At 41.4% G+C, this 24,788-nt stretch overlaps 1 protein-coding gene across 3 annotated transcripts in view; it reads right to left on the minus strand.

Moving 5' to 3' along the window:
* The window catches only part of NLRC5 (NLR family CARD domain containing 5), a 264,118-nt gene that overhangs the window by 146,386 nt on the left and 92,944 nt on the right, over positions 1 to 24,788 (minus strand). For all 3 annotated transcript variants that reach the window (XM_073605527.1, XM_073605525.1, XM_073605526.1), the window contains exons 4-7: positions 19,829 to 19,894; positions 14,417 to 16,103; positions 10,252 to 10,335; positions 3,280 to 3,363 (exon numbers count right to left, since the gene is read on the minus strand). In XM_073605527.1, coding sequence (XP_073461628.1) covers positions 3,280 to 3,363; positions 10,252 to 10,335; positions 14,417 to 16,103; positions 19,829 to 19,894 — 1,921 coding nt within the window. The remainder of the gene's footprint in view (positions 1 to 3,279; positions 3,364 to 10,251; positions 10,336 to 14,416; positions 16,104 to 19,828; positions 19,895 to 24,788) is intronic.

The following is a 24,788-nucleotide window of genomic DNA, read 5'->3' on the forward strand; positions in this document are numbered from 1 at the left end:
TCCATACCTCTCTTAATACAAGAAAGGATTTTGCTCGCTTTGGAAACCGCAGCTTGGCATTGTATGTTATTATTACGTTTATGATCTAGCAGAACACCCAGATCCTTCTCCACTATGGATTTCCCCAGTTGTACTCCCCCTAGTATGTATGATGAATGCATATTCTTAGCCCCCAAGTGCATAACTTTACATTTATCAACATTAACATGGGTTTGGATCAAACCCAAGCTCATTCCTATTGGTCAGAGCCAAAACAATTACTTCTACAATTGCAGCCTATGATTATAAAGCCAGTTATTCCAAAATGTATACAGCTGTTTCAGGGTTACTGGCCATTATTAGAGCAGTGCATGGAATCGATCATTTCTCTGCAGTAGGGTTTGTGGACCAATGAGAACATAAAAATACACAGATTATGATGATGTTTCAAGAGCCTTTGTTAATGCAAATTAGAAAGTTGACTTAGGGATAAGAATTTCACCACCTATCATCATACTTGCCCCGAACCCTCTACCCCCTCTCATGATGGAGGAAGCCCAATCTTCCTCCAGTGCTGTGCACGAAAGCCTCTGCTCTCCAGGGACTCTCCCTCCTCATTGGCTGAGCCACTGGCTCCCGCTGCTAACGATCACAGCCAGTAAGCCAATGAGGAAAGAGAGGGGCGAGGCTGAGCAGCGGCTCTGTTTGTGAATGGACACGCAGAGCAGCGGCTTGGGAGCGATTGCGTTTGAAAGACCGCTTCGCAAATACCGTGTGACATAAAAGATTTGCAACGATCGCCATTTTATTCTCTAGGGTCTCTGCTAAAATATATATATGTATATATATATATATATATATATATATATATATATATATATATATAATGTTTGGGGGTTCTAAATAATTTTCAAGCAAAAAATATGGATTTTAACTTGTAAGCAAGATGATGTCAGAAATAGCCTTAGGCATGAAAGGGTTAATATCACTTTTAGTGCAATGCAATTATAGCCTACAGGGAATTTTTTCCCACTAGTAATGGGAGACTTGAAGTTGGCATTGGTGAGTGACTTTCATGGGCTAAGTGCACATTAACTTCCTTTGTTCAAACAAGTTTCTTAATTTCAAAAAAACTGTAGCAAAACATAAGACCTACTATCTAAAAATGGTTCATTTTGGGAGTGTTTGTAATGTCCTGGCATTCTTATTTGATATATTTTATAACTGAAAGTAAGAAAAACTGTTTTTTTTCCCCCAAAAATGTTAATTTTTTTTCCTTTGTATAGCAAAAACCCAGTTAGTAATAAATACCATAAAAAAAAAAGATCTAGTTGTCTGAAAAAAAAAATTGAAATGCATGTGAGTACAGCATTACATTGCCGGGTAAGCGTCAGTCAAACTAACACAGCACTGGAAATGGAAAAAAATGGACTGGACAGGGGTGTAACATGCCGATATGAAGGTGGTTTTAACCGCCACATATGAAAACACATATACTGTAGAATAATATGATGATTCTGGCACTTTAGCATTGTTTGAAAAAAACATATTATAGCAGGAGCGACCAGTCCATTAGGAGCCCAGGGGCGCTGCCCCCCTGCCGGGTGCCAAACTCATACGTTTATATGAGTTTTTTCTTCTTTTTTTTTTGCAAGCCACATGATTAGAGCCGGAGGCCCCAAACCCTTCTACTTGTGACAATAGCAAATTAATATTCACTATTGTCTTCTGTCTTCTCCTCCCAGCCAATCAGGACAGGAGGCAGATTGGGTTGGCCGGGAGGAGAGGCGAGGGGACCGTCACCACAGAGGGGCCGAGTGCTAAGGACCGTCACCTTTGAGGGGATAAGTGTCTGGGACCATCACCGTTGAGGGGCCTGTGTGCCGGGGACCGTCACCGTGAAGGGGCTGAGTGCCGGGGACCATCACCGTGGAGGGGGCGAGTGTCGGGGACCATCACCATGGAGGGGCCAAGTGTCGGGGACCATCACCGTGGAGGGGGCGAGTGTCGGGGACCATCACCATGGAGGGGCCAAGTGTCGGGGACCATCACCCTGGAGGGGGCGAGTGTCGGGGACCATCACCATAGAGGGGCCAAGTGGCGGGTATCGTTACCGTTGCGTGGCCGAGTGCCAGGGACCGTGACCACGGAGGGATGAGTACGGGGGACCCTCACCGGCGGTCATTGATTTGCATGTCCTCATGATCTGCTCCCAGGACATCTCCAACTCTACCATCGACTTCAGGAGAGGCTGAGTGTGGGTGAACCTGGGGAGGAGTTTGTTTGCTGCCCCCCCAAAAAATGTCTGCACCAGCCGCCAATAATTATAGCCCGAAACTCTTGAAAAGCTTCTGCATTATTTTCTATTTGTTGCATATTATTTCATAACTTCTATTTTGTGCATATGCATGTGCACTATAGTCATGTTGATATAATTACCCCGCACAGCCATTCATGTCTATGGGCAGCTGTGCACAGCACCTGGGCTACCTGGGCGGGAGGCGGGGGGGGTGCACAGATTTCCACTGCAAAGGCTCAGGCGCCCTCAATGTAATGTGCAGCTTAAAAAGGTATGCAAAGTGCCAGGTGACGGGTGAGACGTGAACAAACCGGTTAGCCCGACAGATTTAGGCAGTCTGTCACCATGAGACACCCCGACCTGTACCGGGGATTGGCACCTTTGTGCCACCATGGTGCGGACGCCCTGACTCGGGGGGAACCAGGTGGGAGGCGCTGCGGGGAGAGGTTAGTTGGAGGCATATGTGCGTCCCCCATCCCCTAGCGCGCATCTGTCCGACTCACTCCTTAATCTATACAATATACCATAATTTACGTACTGTCCGGGAAGCCGGCCAAATTTAAAATGCACAATAATCCCCCTCCGGAGGCTCCGGAGGCCAGATCCGCTTTACGTGCAACAGTCAGGCGGTTGGAGCCCGACTCGCCCGTTGAGTGGGTTGGGACCTCACCGCTGACCCGTTACCTGATTATTGACTCATTTTATATTCTCGATTGCATTAAATGTCCTTTTGTGAACGTTTGTCATTTATGTTTTTATAGTTTTGTATGGAAAAACAAAAAAAAGAAATGACAGGTGCAATATTTGACGTCTCTTCTTTTTACGAATGTTTATTGAATTGTACTGCCCTGCCTTTCATAAATAAAGATTATATAAAAAGGTATGCAGACTACAAGCTTTACACCACCTCAATTCTGAGCTAAACAGACAATCCAGAAAGTATATACAAAGGCTTCATCTAAATAGAGCCACACATTGTAGACAAGACAGGAAATTATTACTTGATTTCCTGCAGAGCGAGGCAGCAGGGGAAAGATCTCCTTAGAGCTTCAATAACGCTGGTTGTCAGACATCCTGCCATCAGTCTGCAGAACAAAAACAGACAAATAAGCATTTAGAGTATGGTATAATAATATAAGGTTTACTGGAGTGGGAGCATGTATATGAAAGGAGTGTGTGTGCTGGTCTTCCCAAAAATCCAGAAACTGGGGACAGTGCCAGGACAAGGTCATCTAAAGCCCAGGGCGAACATGCCAAACTGCGCCTCCCCAGGATGTATGAGCATTATGTGTCAGCAAAACACTCCCCCACAAAAACACTGAGCACTAATCTGCATGCTTACCCTCTAAGCATAAATTCCCCCTCCTCCCAGTACAAATCCGATCCCATGCTGGAAGCACAAATCTTTGCCCCTCATCCCCCAAATCCCCCCCACCAAAAAAAATGTACCCCTCCTAGCACAAATCATCTATCCCTAAATGTTCCCCTCCTACTACACATCCCCCCCCCACTTCAAATCCCTCCTCCCAGCACAAATTCCCCCTAAATCCCCTCCTCCTAGCACAAATCTTCTTCCCTCCATCTCCCCTCCCAACACAAATCCCCAAAAATCACCACTCTTAGCCCCCGTCAAATCCCCTTTCCTAGAACAGCACTTACCCCTTGCTGCCCCCAAATGCCCCCTTCCAACGCAAATCCCCTCCCCCCAATCTCCTTGTGGCGCCCCCCTACCACAGTGCCCAGGGCAGCCACGCCTCCTGCCCACCCCTTGACCCGGCCCTGACTGGGGATACCACAGAAGTGTCACCTACATTTCAGCCATAGCAATTGTCAGCCTACCACCAGTGAGCAGCAGACATATCCAACCACTAGTATGCTGCTGTCCAGACTTACACATGTCCATATGTTGGATGTACTATACCAGTGATGATGAACCTTGGCACTCCAAATGTTTTGGAACTACATTTCCCATGATGCTCAACTACACTGCAGGGTGCAAGAGCATCATGGGAAATGTAGTTCTAAAACATCTGGGGTGCCAAGGTTCGCCATCACTGTTTAACTATACTGATACCAGGCATGTAGAGATGTTGCATTTAAATTGAAGGATCTATTTACTTTTTTGAGATCCACATATCAACAATAGAAGCCTTTACAGATCGGTTCTTTACATAGTGAGAGAACAGCAATGAAACAGAGGACATAAAGTTTCTTTTTGACTCTGTTGGGTCTTGTTTACGGATTGGGTAATGACGTAGCTCTTTTGAGCAACCTCCACGACTTTTCTTCAGTAATGATTACCACAAAAATAGAACCTTGGATGTGCTACGGGAAACAGGATGCTACAAGCTGTATGTGCCAACCACCCACTGGGGGTGATTTACTAAAACTGGAGAGTGCAAAGTCTGGTGCAGCTGTAAATGGTAGCCAATCAGCTTCTAACTTAAGCTTGTTCAATTAAGCTTTGACAAAAAAAAAATGGAAGCTGATTGGTTTCTATGCAGAGCTGCACCACATTTTGCACTCTGCAGTTTTAGTAAATCCATCCCACTGATCCTGACGGTCCTCCCATCAGGGGCTGGTTCTCTTTGCCAACCCCACACCTTTCCCCTCCAAGTCCTGCTTTTGAATTAAACCCAGTTTGACTTTTGACCATATGAGGAGAAAAAACTTAGGGAGTGTGATAGGCAGATATAAAATTTGAGAAGAGGTAGGGGACAAGCACCGGACATGAATCTCCAACCGCTACAAATAGAAGTCCTTAGCTCAGTCTGATGGCTTAGGTTCTGTAGCTCCCCATAAAATGGGAGCCCCTACTGAGGGGCAGGGGTCACCCAAATCGAAAAATCTATGTATGTTTGAGCCATAAGGAGTGCCAAACAAATGTTTTTCAGAGTCCAAAAGTAGGTTCGGTAGCTCACCACAAAATTGGGCCCCCCCCTACGGAGCAAAGGTCATTCAAATTGTACAACCCCTGGCAAAAAGTATGGAATCACCACTCTTGGAAAATGTTCATTCAATTATTTATTTTTGTAAAAAAAAAAAAAGAATTACAGACATGCCTCAAAACTATTTTCATTTAACATTCCGACCTTCTGGCATTAAGAAACACTTCCAAAAATAAAAAAAAGAAAGAAAACTGTAGTCAGCTGAGCTTTTGCAGCTCAAGTAGAGAAAAAAAAAATACGGAATCACTAAATTCTGAGGAAAATATTATGGAATCACCATGTACTTTGCAGTTCTAAAACAAACATCTGCATCAGATTACATCCTGAAAAATTATGTCATCATCATCAAACATCCTTTCAATTGATGGAATAAGAAAAGTGTCCAAAATCTCAATATAAACTTGTGCATTTATTTTAGATTTAATGGATGTAATCTCCCCCGTACCTTTACCTGACATGGAACCCCATATCATCAATGATTGTGGAAATTGTCGTCTTCATACATTTCATTGGAACAGCACCAAACAAAAGTTCCAGCATCATCACCCTGCCCAATGCAGATTTGTGATTCATCACTGAATATCACTTTCATCCAGTCATCCACAATCCATGATTTTCTTTAGCCCACTGTAACCTTGTTTTTTTTTTGTTTAGGTGTTAATGATGGACATCAGCGGAGAACAGAGAAGACCCAGAGAGGGAAGAAGAAGTCGGAAGAGACGCCAGCGCTGCCTTAATAAATTACTTTAAAAACCTGTGTACTGCGTTTTATTTTTGACACTTTTTTTAGGTGAATGGGTAGGGGTACAATGTACCCGATACTCATTCACATAGATTAGGGGGCCGGGATCTGGGGGCCCCCTTGTTAAAGGGGGCTTCCAGATTCCGATAAGCTCCCCGCCCGCAGATCCCGACAACCCAGGGATGTCGGTAAGAAGCCCTTGTCCTCATGAACATGGGGACAAGGTGCTTTGGGGTGGGGGGCACCCCAAAGCACCAACCCCCCAAGTTGAGAGCATGCGGCCTGATACAATTCGGGGGGTGCTTGCTCATCCCCACCCCCTTTCCTGACCTGCCGGGCTGTGTGCTCAGATAAGGGTCTGGTATTGATTTTGGGGGGGACCCCACGCCATTTTTTCAGCGTGTGGGTTCATCTTAAAATCCATACCAGACCTAAGGGCCTGGTATGCTCTTGGAGGGGGAAGCCATGCTGTTTTTTTTTTTACATTGTGCGTGGAGGTCCCCCTAAAGATTCATACTAGACAGTGCCTGGTATTGTCGGGGATCAAAGTCGGATCCCTGTTCATTAAAGTAGGACGCATGTCAGACTTCAAGTCGCAGGGCAAAGTCGGATCCACAGTCGCACGATTGTTGTGTCGTACCGGTGTGAAAGGGGCCTCATGGATTGTGGATGGCTGGATGGAAGTGATATTCAGTGATGAATAACAAATCTGCATTGGGCAGGGTGATGATGCTGGAACTTTTGTTGGTGCCGTTCCAATGAAATGTATGAAGACGTTTGCCTGAAGAAAACATGCAAATTTCCACAATCAATGATGATATGGGGTTGCCTGTCAGGTAAAGGTATGGGGTGATGACAGTCATTACATCTTCATTAAACGCACAAGTTTATATTGAGGTTTTGGACACTTTTCTTATTACATCAATTTAATGCAGATATTTGTTTTAGAACTGCAAAGTACATGGTGATTCCATAAAATTGTCCTCAGATATTTCCTTAGAATTGAGTGATTTCATTTTTTTTCCTTTGTTTGATCTGCAAAAACTGTTGCAACTGACTACAACTTTCTTTCTTTTATTATTATTTTTTTTAAGTGTTTCTTAAAGCCAGAAGGTTGGAATGTTAAATGAAAATAGTTTTGAGGCTTGTCTGTGATTAGTTTTTTTTTCTACACAATTAAGCAATTGAATGAACAGTTTCCAAGAGTGGTGATTCCATACTTTTTGCCAGGGGCTGTATAATGCATGTATAATTTAGCCAGAAGGAGCGCCACACAAATATTTTTCAAAAAATATTTATTTGATTCCACAAGTGACCAAAAGGAAAACAAAAAGCATCCAATGCATATGGGGAGCTCAAACCATCTCCCTTCTTAAAGAGGTTTAAAAACAAAAAAAAAAACCTGCAAGACATACTAGAAACAAGAAATACATCGCATACTAGCTCATTATGAAATACTTACCTTAGAAGTATGCCCTGCAGTGCCGCCCGCACTCCGCTTCCATGGCCGACATCTTTCACCGGAGTTACTTCCGGATTTGCGGGCTCCGGCGCTGTGATTGGCCGGAGCCTCGATGAAGTCACTCCCGCGCATGTGCGTGGGTGCCGCCAGTCACGGCACGGGTACTGAAGAAATGGCAGGAGCGGGCCGTTTCTTCAGTGAGCATGTGCAGATGACGTCGGCAGCAGCGCCTATATGAATATCACCTAAACTGTGCAAGTTTAGGAGATATTTACAGTACCGACAAATAAGCCTTATTATATGCTTACCTGTAGGTACAAGTGCTGTAACAGAGTTTTCAACCACTTTAAGGCCCTGCCACTAACACAGGCATTCACATACTAGTGTCTTGGCTTTATAAAAAATAGGCTCCCTGTACTATTCTTAGCTTGAAAAAGGAGTACGCATGCGCCAACATAGCACAGCACAGGCTCCGAAACACGTCGACCAGCATACTGGGACCTGTGACGTCTGTACCCTCTGAACTACTCGCGCAACTCTGTGTTCCACCTCGGATCCCGGAACCGTCTGTGTGGCTTTCTTCCGGCTACAGCTCCTGTCTCCCCCACAGTGTGAGATACACCGCTACTCTGCGCTCGAGAAACAGATGGACAGACCCCTCAAAGTGTACCCATATTGATGAGCCTGTATACTGCCTCCCTCTTCTGAGTAGCCCATTATGGGAGCCTTATTAAACTGCATCTAACATGCTACACTTAGTGGCGCTTTTTTTTCTTCTTCTTGTCTGTTTACTACAGAGTGAGCTGCGCTCTGGATTTTAAGCTGAGACAAGTGTATGGACTTATACTGAAAATTCTTTGGACTATTATTTGTGCGTTTGCCTTTGCGCCTACAACCCACTTTATTGTTAGTGTCCTGGCTTTGATGGATGTGTTTTGGAGCTTTAGACTGGGTACACACAGGCCAAAAATGGTTGGTTCAGCAGGAACCAGATGACTTTCGGACTTTGTGTATGGCTACATGTCTGACAGAAGCCAGTCTCGTGTCCGGCTTCTGTTAAACGAGCGTGCTTGAAAACCAGCATCCAATCAGCGCTCGCAGCCAATGGCTGTGTTCTGGCAGGAGGAGTCACAATAGATCAGCGGAGAGATTGCAACACTAACATTGCTTGTGTTAGTAAGTAGACATGTAGGTTTTGTTTTTTTTTGTTCAGATCACTGGGTACCCACCTGTCTATTAGACACTGTTTAAAATATTAAAGCCCTCATTAAGAGGTATTGATTGGGCATCTCAAACATAGTGGCTACCTTTTTGTTTTACACCTGTTTCACACCGGTGTGATTTGTCATGCGATTTGACAGTTCCAAATAGCATGACAAGTTGCACCCTATTGCTGGGAATGGAGCCGTTCAAATCACAGTGACTCATGCCGCAGCGACTTTGAAAAAGGTTCCTGCACTACTTTTTCCCAATTTAATTGAGACTTGCATAGACTTCTATTAGTTGAAGTCACAAGCCGCAATAAAATTGTAAGTGCAAATTGCACTGATTTGCGGCTTTGAAATCGTGCTGATGTAGCGTGATATCAAAGCCGCACTGGTGTGAACCAGGGCTTATTTTTAGTCACTTGCGGAATTAAAAACTTTTGGACTCCAAGAAACATTTGTCTGGTGCTCCTTCTGGCTCAATCATTTATAGGAAGTTAAAAGACCTACAATTAATACTGTTATGTATTAAAAAAAAATTAACACTAATTGTATTTTTACATAGCACCTCAGCCTGTCTTTATATTAAAATATGTGAAGTATACCTTGTAAAACAACCAATTCAGTTTAAGGCTGGGTTCACACTTATGTGAACTGGATGTGGGTTTTACCACATCCAATTCATATGATAGGGGAGAGTGTGACTGGCTCCCAATAGGCAAAGTTAGTGTAAACCCGGCCTTAAATATATATCTATATCTATCTATAGATAGATATAGATATATATTTATATACACATATACATATATTTAAATATATATATATATATATATATATATATATATATATATATATATATATATATATATATTATATATACATACTATTATATATTATATATCTATATATCTATACATACATACATTATAAATACCTTATTTTTTTTTTTTTTATATACACGGTCACATAATCTCTGCTCTCAGCAGCATAAGAGGGCTTACTGAGCTAGGGGTGGAGAAATAGCAGCACACTGATCTTCCCAGGGAATGGCTGTGCAGGGGGGTATGTCAGCTAACATCTGACCATTAGAGGACAGGTATGCTGTTCTCCCAGCAAAGCCAGAAAACTGATCCCACTGGCATGGATGTTCTCTGGAGTCTAATGTTGTAAGTTAGAAAGATGAAATGTTGGGGTAACATATCCTTTAATTTTTTATTTAAAACTGTCACCAGCATGTTGATGGTGGTGGTGGTGAATGAATGAATGATTTGTATAGTGCTGCTTATGCGAACTGAATCGCTTTAAGGCGCTATGGTGGTGGTGGTGGGGGCGGGGGCACAGTAGATTGAACCAGGAAAGGTGAAATATAAACAGATTAAACTTCAACTTTAAGTTAATTTAAATATTAACATTTGTTAATATTAAATCTTCTCTTATCTATGTGTTTTTTCAAATGTGTAGCATAAACATTTATTACACTGACATGAATGATAAGGAAATTGGTGCTTATTTCCTCCTCGACAATTCAAGGGTCAGGAATGATTCTTTTCTCCCAGTGTAGACATTTAGCAGAGTAGGGGATAAGCACATACAAGGTACTAAGAAAGGTACAGCACCTGATCCTCCTCAGATATTTCATACCAGCTATCACTGGGGAAAGTGCTTCTGCAAATGTACCGCCATATTTTTTGCTTTTGAAACTAAAAGAAAACAAACCATAAAAAATGTGTTAGTGTTTAGTACTGTATGATTACATCCCAAATATATTGCTAAGGATATTAGGATTATTATGGAAATGAAAAAAAAAATGTGTAAGGCCTCATTGATACGCACCAGAAGCATTTTAATAAATTGCCTTTTGTGGAATTTTCCAGAGCATACAAATGTATAGACATGAGAAAAGCCATTTTTTTCCCAACAACACTAATTTGTGGTGCATTGAAAAAACCCTACAAGCTGCATTTTAGGTACCTTAACCTGCATTGTGCAATAAACACATCCGAAATGCATATAAACATATATTCTCTTGCACTCATGGCTTTTGGTACTTGCCAAGCTATAGTTTATAAATGCTGTATTTTAGCAGCTAATTTCTAATGTTGTCCAGGAAATGTTACAAACATGGGCAAAAACCGTACTCAATTTTCCCCAAATTAGATTTTATCCATTTTTCCCATCTACACAGAGCTTTTAGACTGCCTCTTACCAGTCATTCTCCACAGTTCAATCACATTGAGGTTGATTTATTAAATTAAAATAGGCTGAGAACTTTGCAAGGGAATGTTTTCTTTGCAGGAGAAATTTCACTTAGCTTAGTGAATGTGGTAAACTTTCACTTTGCAACGAACACCTAATCTAGTGCAAGAAATAAAAATAAAAAAAACTGTTTTATTTGCAGATGATTGGATGATGAAAGTCAGAAGAACTTTACCTCATTCACTATGCTAAGGGAATAACAGCCTTTTTGTCTTTAGTAAATCAACATGTTTTCAAAAGACTGCAATGGGGGGATCATGGTGAGTGTGAATAGTTCTGTTATAATGGATCAGTGTATTTAAAGGGTAAGTTCACCTTTACAGAAAAATCTGTAAGGTGTACTTACACAGGACGCCCTCCTCGCCCCCCAGTCCCGCTGACCTGCATGGCGGCGATCTGCTGTTATGAGCCCTGCTATAGCCGCCTCACGGCTCTGGGGCTTAGAAATCCCCGGAGCTTAAAGTGGAGTTCCACCCACTTTTACAACTCTTCAGCATCCCTCACTAAACTGTGCACTGTAAACAAATTGGATATTTTTTAATTTTTTTTTCTCAGCACCTACTGTATATCTGCTGTATTCATTTTTCACTTCCTCCTCCTCCCTGGCCTCGGCCCATCGCATCATTTCCTGTTTGCAATGCCTTCTTGGAAGGGGCAGCAACTTCCTCTGAAACTGCCGTTGCTATGGAAACCTGACCTGAAACCTATTACACTGCTTGTGCTGCACTGAGCATGTGCGAGATCTGCAAGGATGAGATCCAGGAAGAAATACAGTCTGGCTTCAGATGCCCACACTTAAGATGGCCACGGCCTGCTGTAAGTTTATAAAATAACAAACTACTGCTATAAACTAACAAAACAGACCTTAGTTTACAGACTAACTTTACTAGAATACATTAAGCTTGTGTATTATAGGGGTATTTTTATATAAAAAGTATAATTTCGGCCGGAACACGACTTTAATCGCCTAAACATACCCCGTCAGGAGGGTCTGCACGCTGTGATTGGCCGGGCAATCTTCCGGGACCTGTGACGAGTCCCAGAAGATTGCAGGGAGGGAGGGGGGAGGGTGATGTTCCTTCTGGCCCCACAGCGCCAGGGGATGAAGTAGGAGCTGGGTGCCTGTAAAAACAGGGTACCCCCTTCCCCCCCAAAAAAATGACATGCCAAATGGCATGTCAGGGGGTCACCAACACTTAAAGCGGAAGTTCAATTTTTGGGTGGAACTCCGCTTTAAGATCATTGACAAGATTCTCCCATGTAGTTCTGGGCTGATTCCCCACCATTCTCATGATCATTGAAACTCCACAAGGTGAGATCTTGCATGCAGCCCCAAACCGAGGGAGATTGACAGTTATTGACAGCACCAACTATTGTCACCCTCTCATCAAGCTGCTTGGCGATGGTCTTGTAGCCCTTTCCAGCCTTGTGTAGGTCTACAATTATGTCCCCGACATCCTTGGACAGATTTTTGGTCTGAGCCATGGTGTAGAGATTGGAATCTGATTAATTGATTGCTTCTGTGGACAGTTGTCTTTTATACAGGTCACAAACTGAGATTGGGAGCATTCCCTTTAAGAGAGTGCTCCTAATCTCAGCTTGTTATTTGTGTAGAAGATTCCAGGGAGCCAGAAATCTTCATATTAATAGGGGATCAAATACTTATTTCACTCATTAAAATGCAAATCAATTTAAAACTTTTTTTAAATGTGTTTTTCTGGATATTTTTGTTGTTATTCTGTCTCTCACTGTTAAAATAAACCTACCATTAAAAATATAGACTGATCATTTCTTTATCAGTGGGCAAACATACAAAATCAGCAGGGGATCAAATACTTTTTTCCCCTCACTGTCATTGTGGTCTTATGATCAGGATGTTTCCAGGACTGCAAATGAACAGTAATAACAAGGAATTTCTTAACATATGCAAAGTACCCTTGCTTCTATGATATTTATGTGGGTAGGTTATAGCTACTGCTTCAGCATTTCATAAACACAAAGACTTCCTGGACAGTATAGATAGGTGGTTTATTTTATTTCTATATACCAGAGGTGTCCAACATGTGACCCGTGGGGTTCATACAGCCCAAGACGGCTTTGAGTGCAGCCCATCACAATAGCTTACTTAAAAATTTTGAAGTTTTTGCAATTTTTTGGAAAAATGCATTTACACATAGAAAACACATGCAGCTGAATGACTGTATCTCTTTACTGGACTTTCATACGTTTTATTTTTCCAAAGAAAAATCTCCCACTTCTCACAATCACGCCTTATTCATGTCAGTTTTTGGCAGCACCTATATTTGTGAGCAACTATTTTCAAGAATAGAGCACATGAAGGGAAAAATTGGAACCAAAATATCTGATGAGCAACTTGAGAACTAATTGAAAATGTCTACTACATCCATAGAACCAGGTATCGATGCGTTGTTTTATCGAAAATTGTCAAATATTACACTACTTTTATGTTGCTCTCTTTTACATTTATAATAAAAAATATTGCGGAAAAAAATGTTTTTTTTACTCAGGTACATTATCTATATCAGCGATTGTTAACTTGTGATCTGCCCAACTTTTTCTGCTTGTCAGCTATCCTTATTGTAATGCCCCGTACACACGGTCGGATTTTCCGACGGAAAATGTGTGATAGGACCTTGTTGTCGGAAATTCCGACCGTGTGTGGGCTCCATCACACATTTTCCATTGGATTTTCAGACACACAAAGTTTGAGAGCAGGATATAAAATTTTCCGACAACAAAATCAGTTGTCGGAAATTCCGATCGTGTGTACACAAATCCGACGGACAAAGTGCCACGCATGCTCAGAATAAAAAAAGAGATGAAAGCTATTGGCCACTGCCCCGTTTATAGTCCCGACGTACGTGTTTTACGTCACCACGTTCAGAACGATCGGATTTTCTGACAACTTTGTGTGACTGTGTGTATGCAAGACAAGTTTGAGCGAACATCCGTGGGAAAAAATCCTAGGATTTTGTTGTCGGAATGTCCGAACAAAGTCCGACCGTGTGTACGGGGCATTAGTGTATTTTATGTGTGGCCCAAGACAATTCCTCTTCTTCCAATGTGGCCCAGGAAGGTCAAAAGGATGGACACTTCTGCTATATACCTAATATTACCTGCCTTTAGCTATGGAAGAAAAAAATGTCATAATCTGTACAGATATATTTTTAAAGCCTGGTACACATGGGCCAAATATCAGTCAGTATCAGCCGGTTCAACAGAAACCGCCAGACGTTCGGCCTGTGTGTACACCAGCCTGTCCCACAGAAGTCAGGCGAACATGCATGCTGGAAAACCAGCATCCAATTGGCATCCAACCAGTCCTGGCAGCCAATGACTGCGAGTGCTGAGCTGACATAAGTCTTATGGTGGGGGGCAGCCGCCCTGTCAGAACACGCAGTGGGGAGATTGCTGTACTAACATCAGATAGTACAGCGAGCTCCTCAGTTTTTTTTTCCTTTCAGCCTGCTGTGTACTAGGCTTTAAGTTGTGCACTGACATTACCTTAGGCTTTCCACGTTTTCACATGATCCTAGGACTTCCAAGCACTCCAGCTCCATAGGGCATCCTGTAAAATCTAAGGAAACCAGGCATGATCCATGTTTAACCACAAACGCCACAGCTGTCATATCTACTGGGGTGATCCTGAAATTTTTCAGACCGTACTTGTGGGCCAAATCCTTCCCTACATGCTTTGCCAATTTTTGATCCTGAGTTTCATAAATGCAGTGACACAATTCGATCAGCTTGGGCCCCGTGAGTTGGGAGTCTGCCAATTTCACTAGAGATTCTAGAATGGTTTCTTGTTTCTTTTGGATCAAATTTTCACTGTGTTCTGACAACTTCAGAAGAAACGGTTGACAATCTTTGGATGACAGCCCAGAAAGGAATATATGAAATTGATCTGTAAGTTCTTCCTTTGTCTTAAATTTTAAATTCCACTTTGATTTTAGATGAAGTCTTTTATGTAGTGCGGATGGCGTTACTGTCTCATCCATAATTAAGTATAAAGCAGCAAAAAACTCTTGAGAACTAAGGTGCACAAAGGAATAACCCAAACCTGTGGTACCGTCAAATTTCTTGACCTCAAAGACTGACAGCAATCCATGGGTTGCAGCAAAGACTTTTATCTCTTCTGAAATTTCCCCAGAGTAAAAGATGGTTTTGTTCCGATCAAGTCCATTATGTGCTAAATGAGCTAATTCAAAGATCCGGGACCTAAGTGTCTTCAGCATCGTTGCCTCATCTGTCTGAGATGTCTGTCTTTTCTGAATGAAAATCTTTAACATTTCCATATAAAACTGTGTAATTGTCTGAGGAAGACCTGACCGTACAGATGTGTTGAAAAGGTGCTCCAGGCAAACACATACAATGTGACACAAAGCGGGAACAAAACACAAGTGCATCAACTTGCTATTCTCTCCTAAATAGAGTAAAATGTCATCTTTTAGTGCATTTGTGGTACAAAAGTCATCAACGTATTGTACAATTTTTTCTTTATTGAATCCCAAAACCTCAGCAATGTCGTCAATGTAGTCTAGAGGAAGACTGCTAAATAGTTTAGATCTGCAAGTAACTATAATTGTACAGCCTTGCAGGACTTTCCCAAAAAGAATGCATGTAAACAAATGAGAAATGGAGGTCTTCTGGTCAACTTCAAGTGCAAAGTTCGGTGGACTGGCTGTGAACTGTCCTCCAAACTCATCCAGTCCATCAAATATGATAAGGACCCTATGTGGATTCTGGATTACAAATTCATACACTTCTTCTAAATACAGTTCTGGCATCAAAAACAAGTTGAACAAAAGTTCCCTGAGCGTAAAATGTCTACTGATCCGATTCAGCTGGCGAAATTCAAAAAGAAAAGTTAATGTATACTGACCGAACTCTCCTAGTGCCCACTGGTAGCAGATCCTGTGAGCCAGCATAGTCTTACCAGTTCCTGGCATTCCTGTCAGTAAAATAACATGTGTTTGGGTAGGATTGGTCTTCAGAAACAGATTCTTTATTTCTTCTGCGCTGGAAGCCTCTGAGGTCTGGTCAGCTCGACTTCTATGCCCGGCCTTTATGATCTGAATTAATGGTTCAACAAACATTGGATTGCAAGAGCTTCTGGGATCTCCTTTGTCCCTAAATCCATACGTTTGAAGGATAGACTGTCTTATCTGTTCTCTGTATTGTGTTGCTGACTCTAAAAAAAGAAAAAAAGAAAAAAACATTAAAAATCTGGTTAGATATCATGTTGAATAGACAGTTTGGTTATTTTAAGGGAACATATAGCATTAAGTATATGTTTTTCATTATCATTTATTATGTTAATGATAAAAAGATATATACTCTCTTTTTATGTAAGGTGTGTGTGTGTGTGTAGACGCCTGCCTTTAAACGCACATAAACTTTAATGGCATCCCAGTCTTAGTCTGTAGGGTTCAATATTGAGTTGGCCAACCCTTTGCAGCTATAACAGCTTCAACTCTTCTGGGAAGGCTGTCCACAAGGTTTAGGAGTGTGTCTATGGGAATGACCATTCTTCCAGAAGAGCATTTGTGAGGTCAGGCACTGATGTGGACTCTGTGCAGGCCATTCAAATTCCCCCCCCCCAAACTCACTGATCCATGTCTTTATGGACCTTGCTTAGTGCACTGGTGCGCAGTCATGTTGGAACAGGAAGGGGCCATCCCCAAACTCTTCCCACAAAGTTGGGAGCATGAAATTGTCCAAAATGTCTTGGTATGCTGACACCTTAAGGCTCGGTTCACACAGGGGCAACACGACTCTGGCCGCGACTTTGCGAGGCGACCTGGACACGACTTTCCAGTCGCCAATCAAACAACAATCAGGGAGGGGGGAGGGAGGGGTTTGCTTGAGAAAACCATCTTCTCTTCCTGTATTGTTGCTTCAGTTAAGACACGATCCGACTTTGGAGGCGACTTCCATTGAAATCAATGGGTACAAGTCGTCTGGAAGTCGGATTGAAGTAGTACAGGAACCTTTTCTGAAGTCGGAGCGACTTCAGTAGCGTACATTAAGACGGCTCTCATTCACTTGAATGGAATTTCTGATGTCAAGCGACTTGGGGGGACTTGAGGTCTGACAAGTCGGATCCCAAGTCGCGGTAGTGTGAACCGGCACTAAGAGTTCCCTTCTCTGCAAACAAGAGGCCAAGCCCAACCCCTGCACACCATAATCCCCCCTCCACCAAATGATTTGGACCAGTGCACAAAGCAAGGTCCATAAAGACATGAAAGAGCAAGTTTGGGTTGGAAAAACTTGACTGGCCTGCACAGAGTCCTGACCTCAACTCGATAGAACACCTTTGGGATGAATTAGAGAGGAGACTGCGAGCCAGGCCTTCTCGTCCACATCAGTGCCTGACCTCACAAATGTGCTTCTGGAAGAATGGTTAAACATTCCCATAGACACACTCCTAAACCTTTATAAACACTATCTCACAAAAGTGAGTACACCCCTCTCATTTTTGTAATAATTTTATTATATATTTTCATGTGACAACAATGAAGAAATTACACTTTGCTACAATGTAAAGTATAGAGTGTACAGCTTGTATAACAGTGTAAATTTGATGTCCCCTCAAAATAACTCAACACACAGCCATTAATGTGTAAACCGCTGGCAACAAACGTGAGTACACCCCTAAGTGAAAATGTCCAAATTGGGCCCAAAGTGTCAATGTTTTGTGTGGCCACCATTATTTTCCAGCACTGCCCTAACCCTCTTAGGCATGGAGTTCACCAGAGCTTCACAAGTTGTCACTGGAATCCTCTTCCACTCCTCCATGACGACATCACAGAGCTGGCGGATGTTAGACCTTGCACTCCTGTAGCATTGTAACAAAGTGTAATTTCTTCAGTGTTGTCACATGAAAAGATATGATAAAATATTTACAAAAATGTGAAGAGTGTACTCACTTTTGTCAGATACTGTATATCAAAATAAAAAAGTGTAAAAGTTTGCGCTGTCTGCTATCTCTGCCACAACATTAAAGTGAAAGTGATTAAGTGAAACAATGTTGCTACAATTGTATCAAATATATCCATCAAAACTAACCAGTATTACATACTATAAACCAGTGCATGTATAAACAAATCAATCAATGGAAAATAAACAAAAAATGTCTATACAAAGTTCCAAGATGTATAGTGCACAATTTCAAATCGTGATTTAGACACAATCAAGTGCTAAAATAATCCACACATGCCAAGAAAAAGATTTCAATTATTGAAAAAACAACAAAAAATGTCCATATGAAGTTCCAAAATGTATAGTGTACTATTTCAGATAGTGAATTGGACACAATGAAGTGTTGCAATAATCCACGCGTGCCAAAAACATTTTTTAGGCTCTTACCAGAAGTCATGATCTCTAAATTATAGGCGATCATGAGAAGCGTAGAACACATAGGATTCCCTGCGGATTTTCTGGTAAGAGGCTAAAAAGACATTTTTTTTGGCACGTGTGGATTATTTTAACACTTGATTGTGTCTAAATCACCATTTGAAATAGTGCACTATACATCTTGGAACTTTGTATGGACATTTTTTGTTGATTTTTCACCTTCACTTTAATGTTGTGGTAGAGATAGCAGACAGCACAGTCTTTTACACTTGCTTTTTTTATTTTACATATGTTTCTTCTAATCGGAAATTTTAAAGTGCAGCAGTCTGCTTCACAGTTTTATTTCTCTTTGTATTTATTTTTTGAGAGCGAGGTTTACCTTTTTTTTAAATATATATTTATATCAGCCAGGGTATCATGTGATCACTATGATTGGCCATAGAGATCAAATTATCACAACATAAACAAAATAGCTTTCATTCATGATAGGTTTTTTTTTTTTTACCATTTTGATGCTGCGATTGGCCCACAACTATGACATCTTTCCTGGGCCAATCACAGCACCCTGTACCATGTTATTAGCAAAGCCATTCAAGACAGCTAAAACTATTGCTTGTAATAGTGATTATAACAGTGATTATTACTGTTATAAGCAATAATAAGCAATAATAATGTAAAAAAAAATCCCTGATCAACCCCCCCACACACACACACACACACTATGGTGACATTGAACTACGCTGATGACATTATATAAAAAACAAACTGTAATAAAATTAAAAAAATCTTTAAAAAAGTTTGAAATCTTGAATAAAAAAATATTTTTTTATTTATTTACACACTGTCAGTATACCTGATCACTGCCACACCAGTCATATGGTGATGTTGTACTACACTGGTGACAGTGTGTAAAAAAAAACTATATTAAAAAAAAATATTTAATTTCTTAATTTTCCAAAAAAAAGTGACAAAAAATTACAACTTAAAAAAAACTCACCATGCTTCTTACTAAATACATTTGACTGTCTACTTTTCATTTGGGGGTATTGTCCTGGCATTTTACAAGAAATGATAGTTTGTAGACTCCATGACTTTCACACAAACCAATTAATATATACCTGTTGGGATTTTTTTTTACCAAAGACATGTAGCAGAATTTATTTTGGCCTAAATTTATGAAGAAATTTGATTTTATTGAATATGTTTTATAAGAGGAAGTAGAAAATATTGGGTTTTGTTTCAGAATTTTCTGTCTTTTTTTCTTTATACTATATAGCAAAAATATATATGTAAAAAATCCTATGGTGATCAAATACCACCAAAAGAAAGCTCTATTTGTGTAAAAAAAATATATAAAGATGTAATTTGCATACAGTGTTGCATGACCGCGCAATTGACGGTTAAGGTAGCACAGTGCTGAATAGCAAAACATGCTCTGGTCAGGAAGACGGTAAAACCATCCGGAGCTCAAGTGGTTAATGATAGTAATGGCTGAGAAGTTTTATTCTATGTTTTAATGAGAGATGAATTTAAAATAAGCTTCTAGCTATTAACGTTTACCTTGTATCCTTCCTTGTCTGCTGTCTTCATTTGAAAGTGAACCATTCCAACTATTTTCGCTTGATTCTAAAATAAAAACACACATAAAGTTTCCACTGGTCTAACGGAAATTAAACAAAATTCATATTATTCTGGTTGAAAGAAATGTTTTTAATGCAAATAAATATACTGTATATCTGATGATTCAGTTATTAATTTGTTTCAACCAAATGAGAATAAGTGGACATCTTATACTGGTCACCTTTTAAGGTTCCCGCTATAAAAGTATGGAAGATATATAAATAGTGTTATAGGAATAAGTGAAATGTAATTTGTTAATTTAGGGAATGCTACACTGCAGGGAGAAATTACTGGGGGGAGATTTACTAAAACTGGTTTACACAGAATCTGGAGCAGCTGTGCATGGTAACCAATCAGCTTTTAACTTCTAAGGCCCCTTTCACACGATCGGACCGTTCAGGTCCGCCTGTCAGTTTTGACGGTGGACCTGAACGGGCGCTCCATGTTAGCCTATGGAGCGTCGAAAGTCAGCGGAGACATGTCCGCTGACATCCGACCCGGTCCAATCCGCTGAAAAGCAGACGGATGGCCCTACGTCCAGGTCCGTCGCTGGCGGATCGGATCGGGGGAGATCTGACGAAAACGGGCACGCTGTCCGTTTTCGTCCGATCCCTCCATAGGCGGCAGCGGCGCCTGACAAGCCCCTCCCCGCTCAGTGAGCAGAGAGGGACCTGTCATCCGCCGACTCAGCGGAGATCAACGGACTGATCTCCCGCTGAGCCGGCAGACCGAGGCCGGCTCCGTAGAAACGGAGCCCGCCTCGTGTGAAAGGGGCCTAACTCTAGCTTGTTCAATTAAACTTTGACAATCAAATCTAGAAGCTGATTGTTAACTATGCACAGCTGCACCAGATTTTGTGTGCATCAGATTTAGTAACTCTCCCCCACTGTGTAATAGAGAGTTATTAGGCACTGTCTATAATCCAGAGTTATAAAGCACTGTGTATAATATAGAGATACAGAGAATTACATAAAATATAAGAAATATAAGACACAGTCTATAACAGGTGTGATATACGTGTAATATAGAGGTGTGACAGACCTAACCAGGACAGGGGCTTTTGGAGAGGACTAGGGGCAAGCCTCCTACCCACTGATTATGGCCCATGGAGAGAGAAGATCATTCTCTAATGATGGACAACCATGTAATGGACGCTGAGAGCAAGGCATTGATTAATTTTCTAAGGGCAATAAAGCATCCCTACTGGAGTGGATGGAAAGGTGTAATACACCTCTTGTACAGGTTAATGGTCAGAGGAAATATGGTGGAGAGGCTCCTTCACTTGGGACAGACATATTTATCAACAATGTCCCTCAAGAAATCTATGACAATAAATTAATTCCACCTTTTCAGACTGCTGAAACATTGTATGAGTTTGTCTCCACGACTGTCTCCTTTGTCTCCTAGACTAGGTCTCTCCCATTGTGTGCCTCCTAGGTGTGCATTTCTATTGTTAATTAAGTCACCTATTGTTTCTTTCTGTTGGCTAATTTGGCTAACTCTTGGAGGTTCCTCTGATAGTATTAGCGTTATGCCAACTCTACCTCGTTAAGTAAACCATTGTGTGATGTTTTGGGTAAAATTTGGTTTTATAGTTCATGTGGTGACTGACCTACTTTTGAAGTGTATAAAAACCTGTATTTCTTTTTAATAAACTCTTAAGGTCAATAACAATCATTCCTTTGGTTAAACTTCAACATCTTGTCTGTGTACGATGCTTGTGGTAAAAGGGCTGGTATTAGCCCTTTTACCACAAGCATCGTACACAGACAAGATGTTGAAGTAGAACCAAAGGAATGATTGTTATTGAACTTAAGAGTCTGCCAGAAGGATTTGGAGAGCAGTAGGCTCTGTTTGGCAGAAACACCTAAGCGGGGTGTCAAGCGTTCCATCACAAGAGGTTTGGGGTATTGTGCGTATAGAGGCTCGAGGCACTGTGTGTAACACAGAGGTGCAGTACAGTATAAGGCACCGTTGATTAATTTTTGTGTTAAAGTTGTCAGATTTAGGAGGATTGATGCAAAATGGGCAAATGTAATTTATATTATGGAGAATAAAGCAGTAGGAGCCGGTGGGTGCAAAAGTTGCTGTTGACAAAGTAGGAACTTTGTCAGGTATATCCCCCTGCTGGAATGCCCAAGATATGGCGATGATTCAGTCCACCAGGCTCCACCTATAAATAATTACCACTTTTTGTCAACTGTGTCTTCATGCTTTGTATAAACTAGTAGAATTTAAAATGAAAATTCTTAGTACACTCAACATCCTGACGAATGTCATTTGAAAGTATTTAAAATTCTGTTTGCTTTTAACATTTGATTTTGGTGTGAATAGACTTTCTCCAACGAAAAACTGCACACACTGTTAGAATTTTGTTCATTCAAGAAACATTTTCCATTCTGTTGAGGTCAACAAAACCAACTTCAATGTGATCCTACTAATAATTAGAAAATCAAATGAAAATTCTCATTGTTTGTAAACCTCAGACATGTAATTTGAACAAAGCATATCCCTCTATAGTTTTTACTTGTCTGAATTAAGAGCACTAAGTATCATTTCTGTCTGCTGCCTTGTTCCTCTGCTATCTGCACTCCTTACTTCTGCAGTCACTTTTGACAAGTTTTCCTGACAGTGACCTGTTATCTCTTCCTGTGCCGCTCAGGGTATAAGGGGTAGACAGGTGGGTTCCTTCGCATCTGCTGCTGAGAGTGGTGGCAAGGGATGGAGGCCGTCCCAGCTCCTGCAATGGCTCAAAAAGAAAAGGGGTGATCCCTAATGCCGCACATCTGAGAAATCCTATGGAGGTGAACAGAGTGGCAACCTCAGCCTGGACTCCGACCAGGCCACGCCCCCAATATGTCTCGCTCCGCCCCTGGAGCATAGTCATTGGGAAGTTTTCCTGACACCAAGAGAAAAAAGAGTGAAGCTCCATGCACACTGGCATTTTTTATAAGCTCAAAAAACGCTGCATGAAAAATTCTGATAATAGCAGTTTTTGTGCCGGCTTGTAGCGCTTTAGTAGTTTTTAGAAGCTTTTAGGAGCATTTAGGGGCCCTAGCATTTTATAAGCCTTTTTACAATACATAAAGAAAAAAAACTTGCTCGAAAAAAACTGTTATGCCGCGTACACACGAGCAGAATGTCCGACAGAAAAAGTCCAACGGAAGCTTTTCATCGTATATTCCGATCGTGTGTAGGCCTCATCGGACTTTTTTTTTTTTTTTTTTAATTCTGACGGACCCTGAAATAGAACATGTTCTAAATATTTCCGACGGAACCAATTCCTATCGGGAAAACTGCTCGTCTGTATGCTGTTCCGACAGACCAAAAACGGCGCATGCTCTGAAGCAAGTACGAGATGGAAGCTATTGGCTACTGGCTATTGAACTTAATTTTTCTAGTCTCATCGTACGTGTTGTACGTCACTGCGTTCTTGACGGTCAGACTTTGGTGTGACTGTGTGTATGCAAGACCGCTTGAATGGAATTCCGTCGGAGTTACCTTCGGAGTTTATTCCGTGTGTACAGGGCATTAGGAGCATTTTAGTTGCATTTAGGAGCATTTAGAGTTTATTTTATGCTGGGAAAATGCTCCCAAAAACTCTACAAAAATATTTTTTTCCTGCTCCTAAACGCTGAAGCTTGAAAAAAGCTTCTAGCATAAATTAGTGTGCAGGAACACATAGGATAACACTCTTAGCTTCTAGGAGCAGAAAAAAATGTTCATAATTGTTTCTAGGAGCTTAAAAAAAGCCCTTCCCACCAATCAGCTAGCAGAGCTTCCCTCACTGAGCCCCCAAAGAGGGTCATTTCAACTCCCCGCCCCCTTTTTTTGACAGCTCAGACAACCTTTTATAAATCCTGGACTTTGAACAGCTGCAGAGGAGAGAAAACCACAGACAAACAGGTACAACTTAGGTAGGAGGATTTGTTTCAGCTCTATGCAGGCCAGCCACTTCACCGGGTATATGTAAGGGTTTACAACCACTTTACAATGATACATTTCAGACAATATTCTACTAGTGTATTCCACTAGCTTTGGACTATGACAAACTGAAGTAAAAGGGTGGGCAGACGCAGGTTCAGGTTTTTTTTACTGTTTCCACTTCTGCCTGCCTCAAAAAAGCATGGGGAGCTACTGAAAAAAGGGCTGCTGCTCTTGAAATTGCACTGGGATTATGTTATGTGGAGGGATTAGGTTCAGAGTTTGCACAACTTTCTCTTTAATATTCCCGTGCAGCTCCAGTTTCAGGTATTGTTTATAGCAATGTCTATGTACTGTATATGTGTGCTTGTTGCTATACATTAGTAGGCTGTTGAGATTCCTCTGACATTGTTTGCATTGATCTATGTGGCTGTTTGTTTGAGTAATAAACTGAATGCGCTTGTCTCAGACAGACGTTACTGTTCTTAGCAAACAGGAAGATATTTATACTGCTAAGTTACTCTTTCGGTCTTAACCTCATGCTATTTAACAAATTAACCACTTCTTTGCTATACATCGAAATTAAAGAGGAACTGTAGTCTGCTCACATAATTTGTAATAAAAACATCTTTGCCATTCTGAAGCTTCCCTCCAACCACTTTGCATGCTATTTTATATATACTGTGATTCTGTACTTGCCAAACATACTGCAGAAATCTCCCTCCGCTAAGTCTGGCTGCAATCATTTCAACTATGGGCAGCTGAAGCTGCTGCCTGTTCACTTCCTGGATTTACACAGAGGCACACTCCCAGCTCTGCAGCTCTCATTGGCCCTCTTATGACTCACCCCCCTCCCTTCCTTGCAAACTCTTACGAAAGTGAGAGAGAGAGCTGCGCATGATGTCATAAGCCTAGGCTTTTTTTCCAGACAAGAAACAGGAAGTGGGCTGTATAAGGTATTTACTGGCAGAAAAAA

This window comes from Aquarana catesbeiana, linkage group LG11, assembly GCF_042186555.1.
Source record: "Aquarana catesbeiana isolate 2022-GZ linkage group LG11, ASM4218655v1, whole genome shotgun sequence".
Lineage (NCBI taxonomy): Eukaryota > Metazoa > Chordata > Amphibia > Anura > Ranidae > Aquarana > Aquarana catesbeiana.